General features: G+C 42.1%; 1 protein-coding gene across 4 annotated transcripts in view; it reads left to right on the forward strand.

Annotated features, from left to right (window-relative positions):
* The window catches only part of TFDP1 (transcription factor Dp-1), a 42,383-nt gene extending 34,567 nt beyond the window's left edge, over positions 1-7,816 (forward strand). For all 4 annotated transcript variants that reach the window (XM_072135629.1, XM_072135630.1, XM_072135631.1 and 1 more), the window contains exon 12: positions 6,633-7,816. In XM_072135629.1, coding sequence (XP_071991730.1) covers positions 6,633-6,774 — 142 coding nt within the window. In that variant the 3' untranslated portion in view covers positions 6,775-7,816. The remainder of the gene's footprint in view (positions 1-6,632) is intronic.
* The last annotated feature ends 1,053 nt before the right edge of the window (positions 7,817-8,869 follow it).

Consider the following 8,869-nt stretch of genomic DNA (forward strand, 5'->3'; position numbering starts at 1 on the left):
AGGCTTACCGGAGGGTGGTCACTCGGCGGCGGTGAAGAGTTGAAGGCTGCGAGGTGCAGCGCAGTCTGTGGGTGCGGGCGGACTCCGGCACGCCTCCGATCCGGAGTGGAGGCGTGTGTGTGGAAGGGCGGCTGAGCGCTGGCCTCTTCCTCTGCGATGGTCTTCCCCAAAATGGCGCCGGCTCCACTTCCGGTGAGGACCGGAAGTGACGCGCTGCCCAGCGTCCACATGGGAGATGACGTCAGACGCGGTAATTTTAAAAGGAGATCCCACACAGGAGTCCTGTGTGTTGTTTCTAGCACCCACAGCCAGCCACAGGAGTTGCTCCAGTCGTGGATGAAAACGGAGCTGTATCCTCACCACTGAATAAGATGAGTTCTAATGAAGGTGGTAGAGAGTCGGTGGACACCGCTACGGTAAAGTTTGAGTAGGGGGATAGTCCGCTGATTGGTGAGTGTGGCCTTACCATGCCTTTAAACTGGTTCTGATGATGTCTTATGTGATTCTTATTTTAGAGGGAAGAATCTCGTAAGGGGAAAGCCACTGTAAAGTCTAAGCATCATGCATGTAGAATCTGTGGAGATAATCTGCCTGACTCTTATTTAAAACCTAACTGTGACCAGTGTGTTCAGCGCCTGTTAGCACAAGAGCAGTCGACCTTGTTTGAATCCATGCGTATGCTAATCCAGCAGGAAGTGCGTAGTTCTGTGCAAGAAATAAGGAGATCCCTCAGGTCAGAGAATTCCCCAGGCACTTCCAGGCAACTTGAAGATTCTGGCCCTAGTTCGGGAGAATCATCTGAGTCAGAGGAGGAGGACAGGTCAGGCAGACCCCTGTTTCCTATAGAGGATATTGATCATCTAGTAAAATTAGTAAGATCAACTATGGAGTTAGAAGATGAAAAAGAAGAACGCTCTGTAACAGACGTTATGTTCCAGGGTCTAGGAGAAAAGAAGAGAAAGGTTTTTCCTATCCATGAGAATATTTCCTCCCTTATCCAGGCAGAATGGCGCAAGGCAGACAAGAAGGTTTTTATCCCTAGAGCTATGAAGCGGAAGTATCCCTTTCCTGAGAAGGAGACAGAGATTTGGGACAAGGCGCCAAAAGTAGATGTTGCCGTGTCTAAAGTGTCTAGAAAGAGTGCGCTTCCAGTTGAGGATTCAGGTGTGCTTAAAGATCCTATGGATAAGAAGGCAGATGGCTTCTTAAGGCGTTCCTGGGAGGCAGCAGCGGGCGCATTCAAACCCAATGTCGCGGCTACATGCGTCTCTAGGTCTCTTTTTGTTTGGCTTTCCCAGCTGGAGGAGAAGATTAAGGCTGGTGCATCCAGGTCACATCTCATCTCGGAGGTTACCACTGCACAGAAGGCCTCTGCCTTCTTAGCCGATGCCTCGGTGGACGCCTTAAGGTTATCGGCAAGATCGGTAGCCTTATCTAATTCTGCCAGAAGGGCCTTATGGCTGAAAAACTGGACAGGTGACCTCCCATCTAAAAGTCATCTATGTAGTATTCCCTGTGAAGGGGAATTCTTGTTTGGGTCTGCACTAGACAACATCTTGGAAAAGGCAGCTGACAGGAAGAGAGGTTTTCCTAGTACAAGGCCTCAAGAGAGGAAGTTTTTTCGCCCCTCAAGGCGATTTAGATCTCCTCAGAGATCCGGAGACAAGAAGGAGGGGTGGCGACCCTCTAGGAGGTCTAAGGGATTCATGTTTTCCCGGCCTCAGGATTCCAGTAAACGTCCCGGTCAGCAATGACGCCAGGGGTCCTGTGGGGGGAAGGCTCTCCCTGTTCAAGGCGGAGTGGAGCAAGATTTCAGGGAGCAAGTGGATTTTGGGGATCATACAAGATGGCCTAAAATTACCTTTTCTATCCCCTCCCCCACAGCGTTTCAAGATAACCTCAGTGGCCGGAAGAGCAGAAAGACAGGCTCTAGAGACCGAAGTAAGATCCCTATTGGAAAAGGAGGTGCTACGGCAGGTGCCACTGCAGGATCGAGGGACAGGATTTTATTCAACCCTGTTCCTTATAAAGAAACCGGACGGAACATTCCGGACCATTATAAATTTAAAACCACTAAACTGCTACCTAAAAGTGGAAAAGTTCAAGATGGAATCGATAAAGTCAACCGTAAACCTGCTCTTTCAGGATTGTTTTATGGCTTCCATAGACTTAGCGGATGCTTATTACCACGTCCCTATTCATCCGGACAGTCAGAGATTCCTGAGAGTGGCGGTGAGGATGGACGGCAAGATAGAGCACTTCCAATTCAGAGCTCTGCCCTTTGGAGTGGCGATAGCACCGAGAGTTTTCACAAAACTAATATCGGAGGTGGGAGCCTACATACGGAAATATCGGGGCACCTTTGTGCCATATCTGGACGACTTCCTGCTGATCGCAGGTTCGGCAGAAGAGTTGCAGATCTTAATAAAGGTGGTGATGAAGTTCCTACATCGCCTGGGCTGGATGGTAAATCTGAAGTCCTCCCTCACTCCGGCCAGATCAAAGATATTTCTCGGCATCACATTAGATTCCACTCAGCAGAGATCTTTCCTTCCTCAGGACAAGGTGGTGAAGATAGTAGCCTCGGTGGAGAGGCTGTACAGACAGCCATCCCCTACCATAAGGGACATTATGAGGACTCTGGGTCTCTTTACAGCGGCAATTCCAGCGGTGTCTTGGGCGATGTATCACGCAAGGCCCTTACAGCTCTTCATGTTGGAGAACTGGAGGGGGGACCAGTCCTCCTTGGACCAGAGGATTACACTTCCTCAACAGATCCTGGATTCCCTGAGATGGTGGCTAAGAGAGGAGAACCTCCAGGCAGGCCGGCCTTGGAGAGAGGAGAACCCTCTATCCATGATTACGGATGCAAGCTCTACGGGTTGGGGAGCCCAGGTCAGGGGCCTCTTATTCCAGGGATCATGGAACGAAGAATCCAGGAAAAAGTCCTCAAATCACAGAGAACTAGAGGCCATCCTGCAGGCGATCAGACAAGCTCTGCCGATGATTCGGGGGACAGACCTGAAGATTGCCTCGGACAATGTCACAGCGGTGGCGTTCGTGAATCGCCAGGGAGGTACCCGAAGCGGGTCCTTAATGAACCTCTCGCATCAGATTCTAGAACTAGCGGAAGCCAATCTAAGATCAATATCGGCGGTTCATATAAGGGGCAAGGACAATCTGCAGGCAGACTTCCTAAGCCGTCATCTCTTACGTCAAGGAGAGTGGTCCCTGAATCGGAGGGTGTTCTCCAAGATAACCAGACTTTGGGGTCAACCAGAAGTGGATTTATTCGCCACAAGAAAGAACAGACAGGTCAGGCTCTTCTGCTCCCTAGACCCGAGAGACCGATCTTTAAGTCTGGATGCCTTCTCAATCAGGTGGAACTTCAGCCTAGCATATGCATTTCCACCCCTGTCTATTCTTCCAAGGGTTCTGAAGAAGATACGGCAAGACCAGGCCAGAGTTATTCTTATAGCCCCCTTCTGGCCCAGGAGGGCATGGTTCTCAGTATTGAGAGAGCTATCAATATCAGACCCTTGGATCCTCCCAGAGAGTCACGATCTCCTCTCCCAGGGCCCAGTATTCCACCCGCAGATTACGAACCTCCATCTGACGGCCTGGAATTTGAGAGGCGCATCTTGAGGGAAAAAGGCCTCTCGGACAAGGTAATTACAACCCTGCAGAAGAGTAGAAAAGTAGTTACCTCTAAAATCTATTTCAGGGTCTGGAGAGTATTCTCAGATTTTTGTTCCCCAGATAAAATAAACTTAGCTCATCCAAATATAGCTAAGATATTAGATTTCCTGCAAGCAGGATTAGATAAGGGCCTAAAACCTGCCACCCTTAAAGTTCAGATCTCTGCCCTTGGCTCCCTGTTTGAGTCTCCTTTAGCCTCTCATCCCTGGATATCTCGGTTCATAAAAGCGGCATCTCGTATGACCCCCTTTAGGAGATGTACGGTGCCCCCCTGGGACCTCACTCTGGTATTAAATTATCTGATAAGAGATCCTTTTGAGCCCCTGGAGTCTTGTTCACTAAAATGGCTGACCATTAAAGTTGTATTTTTGGTAGCAATCACTTCAGCCCGTAGGGTTGGAGAGATATCGTCTCTGTCATGTAGAGCGCCTTTTCTCAAGATCTTGGATGACAGAGTAGTTCTGATGACAGACCCGGCCTTTTTACCAAAGGTAGTCTCTAGATTCCATAGATCCCAGGAGATCAGGCTCCCATCCTTCTGCAGTAACCCTTCTACAGATAGGGAGAGGGAGTTTAACAAATTAGATGTTAAAAGGGCCATTGAGCTATATTTGGATAGGACTAAAGATTGGAGAAAATCTGATAGTCTTTTTGTTCTTTTTGGTGGCAAGAACAGGGGGCAGAAGGCCTCAGCGGTAGTTATAGCTAGATGGATTAGGCAAGCCATTAGCTCCGCTTATTTAGCAGCCGGTCAGCCGATACCAGAAGGTCTAAAAGCCCATTCCACTAGAGCAGTTTCTTCCTCATGGGCAGAATTTAGAGAGGTGTCGGTTAATCAGATTTGTCAGGCTGCCACCTGGTCTTCTCCACATACTTTCTATAGGCACTATAGGCTAAATGTAGCAGGTGCACAGGAACTTTCCTTTGGGCGAAGGGTTCTTTCTTCGGTTATCCCTCCCTAAGGATTTCATCTATGTTATTCTCTCTGGTTGGGTGCTGTCGTGGTGAGAGGGGGAAACCGGTAATTACTCACCGGTAATTGTGTTTCCTTGAACCACGACAGCACCCTGGTTATTCCCTCCCTTGTAAATTCTTTTTCACACTTGGGTGTTCAGTGTTATGTGTGTGTCACAGAGGTGTGAGATTCTCTCATTGAAAGTGATACTGAATGACACGGTGGTCAGAATTAATCAAGAACATTAAGTCCCATACAGTCTCTGTAATCCACTGAAGGAGAGGGGGCGTACCGCAGAATTTGAAGTCTGGGTTTCCTGTCCCTGGGGGCGGATCCCTCTCTCTGGTTGGGTGCTGTCGTGGTTCAAGGAAACACAATTACCGGTGAGTAATTACCGGTTTTTGATTGAAGTTTGGTCACCCGGTCTCTAAAAGGTTTGCCATCACTGGCCTAGGCCATAGTTGCCATACTGAAAAAGTAGACACATTGTGAAACAAATGTAATAAAAAGTAATTAAAAGGTTGCACATCCTCAAAATGGTAGCAATGAAAACGTCAGCTCATTTTGCAGAAAATTGCACATCACACAGCTCTGAACAATGACAAAAATATTTTTTTTGTAAACATTTGTTTAATTTTTGAAAATGTGTTAAAACACAATAAAACCTATATAAATTTGGTACCACCGAGATTGTGGAGGTGTTAATTGAAGCACACGGTGAAAGTCCTAAAAACTGAGCCCACAGTGACACAAATGCGTTTCTCGCAAATTTGCCACATATGGACATTTGTTCCAGCTTTCCAACACACGGCATGGAATAGTAAATAATGTCGCTGAGAAGTAAAATTAGTTGCACAGAAAATGAAGCGTCACACAGCTCCATATACAGAACAATTTAAAATTATGGCTTTGTGAAGGTGGGGAGCGAAAAAACCCTATGTACTTGAGGGGGTTAAAGATGGCATCCTGCAATCTAAACACATACCTCTGCACCGCAACACATTTAGATGCTGAAGTTGCTTTGACCACAGCATGTGAGAGGGGGTGGCCACATTACAAATCAAGAAAGCGATGCAGAACTATTAATGTATTTTAGTAACTTGCCTAATATCATACCATAACAGAAAACTTAAAGTGAAACCCCTGGTTCAGAAATATCTTTTACCTCTTCAGCGGCTATTCCTGTCCATAAAATGGAGAGTTATGTGATCCTAAATGTCCATGACCAATCTCTCTTCCATGACCTGATCATAGATAATAGTATGAGAACAAAGAACATTTTTTTCGGCACTAGTGAGGCGCTAATGCCAAAATAAAAATGAATTACGGGAATAATTCCGTTCAGAGTGATTAAATGATATGTTTTATTAGTGATTGTAGAAATAAATGTAGTCCTTATAATAATGTCAACATTTTGTCCTTATTATAAGAACTATATTTATTTCTGTAATCTATTAATAAACCTCCTATTTAATCATTCTAAACGGAATTATTCCTTTGGGCCTTTTTATGGAAAATCAGTAATAACCCATATATAGTATGTAAGATTGGGGACACGTGGACCATCTATGGCCAAATAGAAAACCCGGTGGGTACATTCTAATTCGCACTAAAGGAATAAAAGCAATTTGACTATTTGTTTCGCAACTTATTCCATCCTGTGTCTTTGGAAATTGTGTGGTTACTACTTTGTCACTAATATCAGGTGGGAATTCACTTTCATTCAGTATTTTAGTTCCAGAAATGTTTTTCCAATAAATTAGCTGTATGCTCTATGGGAGTGGTTTGATAACTTGGGGTATATTATGTTTGCTTATTATCCTGCTTTGACTTCCTTCTTCTTTAATGGCCATTAAAGTAGAGGATTTGGAGAGAACTTTGGCTCGCCGTCTGAACAGTCCATCTGCAGGATACACAAGAAAATGGTTGCAGAGAATCATTGTGCTCACCAGTTATAAACTTGGTTTTTGTTTTGTAGTGACTTGACCACTGATGGAATGCTAGCAACTAGCTCCAATGGATCACAGTACAGCAGTTCTAGAGTGGAGACACCCGTGTCTTATGTTGGAGAAGAGGAAGATGATGATGACGATGACTATGAGAATGATGATGATGACTGATGTGAAATGTATTTAGTAAAAAAAAAAAAAGCTACAGGAACTCTGTTTTGTGTGTTTCTTTTACTCATAACATCACTGCTGAGGAAATAAATTGCATTTAAGGCAATTTGTTGTAACAAAGCAAAGGTTTTTCTAATCTTGTTTTTTTTTTTTTTCAATCCATTTTTGTGCAGCGGATATTTGGATACATTTTTGTTCTAAATGTTAGGGTTTTTTTTCCTTCTTGCCCAATAATCTTTCCATTGCTTTGTTTCTGATGTGTTGTCCACCTTAAATACAAAATAAAACCTTATACTTTGTGTTGAGAAATGAAACCAAAAATAATCAAATTGGCTTTTCTTTAGAGGACCTCAATAATGTGGGGTGAACCATGGTTTTGTGAAATCATGCCACATCCCAAGACATTTTTATAAGTTGCCCTATTACCATTTTTTATGCTTTCTGTTGTATATGTTTTGGGGAAAATGAGCTACAATATCTGGCAGTGGATTTATCTGCAATGCTGGTGCAGCTGTGTGAAATGTCTTGAAGGTTGCTATATACAGTATATAAATATAAATATTGCTTATAGTATCATTTTGCCTGAATTCTTCCAGGTAAACTTTGATTTTATTTTTTTTGTTATATATAGTTTACATAATTATCATTTAAATGTGTTCTGAAGCAAATGTTTTGTATTTGTTTCCTAAACTTGCATTGTAATCTATTATAATGTTAAATTCTAGAGTTTTAAGCCTTTTTGTTTTGGTTTTGTTCCTCCTTTTGCCCTTCTGGTTTTGTGAATCATTTTTAGCAGTTCATATTTTATATGATCAATTTCAAGGCAAGCTGTAGTGGTTTCCGATTTTTAAAACTTTACAAAATGGTTAACTGCACAAATGCTGTCAGCTGCCTGCTGAAATACAATATTCTTTTTATTGGAGCATACATACACTTATGTAATTTTATTAACTATACAGAGACTTATAAATGATTTGTTTAACTTGGCACTGTTAGTTTTATTAATAAAAAGTGCATGGGCATTACAAAGGTGTTTTGAATTTAATTTTACATAATTTTTTTAGCAGTTTTTTTTTTAAATATCAGGGATATTTTAATATGCAAACATGTTTATAGACCTCTTTTTATGCTAATGAAGTAGCAGCAAACAATTCAAAAATATCAACAATTCATAGATTAGCAGCACCTAGGTAATTTATAAAATCTCAAGTTTATTACAAATTTTCTAAAAATTAACTACTCCTAGCATTTTTGTACCCATATATACATATCTGTCAAAGAGATACATACAGATAGACAAAACGAGTGAACAAAATACGGCTAACAACAAAACAGATATGTATATATGGGTACAAAAATGCTAGGAGTAGTTAATTTTTAGAAAATTTGTAATAAACTTGAGATTTTATAAATCTGGTGCTGCTAATTTTTGTTTCTAAGGCTGGATAAAATATCACAAGAATGTGATACAAAGAAAATCCCTAAAAGTAAGAAGTTGAGTTGAGGTATATTTCCCATAGTTGTACAGCAGTTTGACACTAAATGTGCCACCACTTTGTGGAATTTTGTGTGAATGTTAATGGTAACTATCTGGTTACCATCCAGAATATGGGTTTGTTACATTTTTTAATTCTGTTTTTACCTAGAGCAGTTTTTATTAGTATTAATAGTATTCTATTTTATTTGATATGTGGTTTGTGATTGTGTGGCTTATGTTTGTGGGTGTTCCAACCCATTCCTCTCGGCCTAAGTTATCAAAGAACTGTAAACCCTTCCACTACCTACATTATAATTATATAATCTTTTTGATGGGTTAAGGGTGGCAAATGTAAATAAAGTTTTTAAATATTATATATTTCCTATTTTGTACAGTCTTATAAAGTCTGCATCTATTTTTTATTTATTTTAATTTTCTCTCAAGGTTTTGGCAGTACAGATACCAGATGGTATGTAACTAACTAGTAATATACTCATTTTCTGAAGGGAAGGGTAAATTAAATTGATTTTGTTTTGACAAATCCAATTTTAAACAAAATGTTTCTTTTTGTATAGTGAGTCTGTCACCTGCACTAGGAAGGGCCCATGGTCATGACAG

Source organism: Engystomops pustulosus, chromosome 2 (genome assembly GCF_040894005.1).
Source record: "Engystomops pustulosus chromosome 2, aEngPut4.maternal, whole genome shotgun sequence".
Lineage (NCBI taxonomy): Eukaryota > Metazoa > Chordata > Amphibia > Anura > Leptodactylidae > Engystomops > Engystomops pustulosus.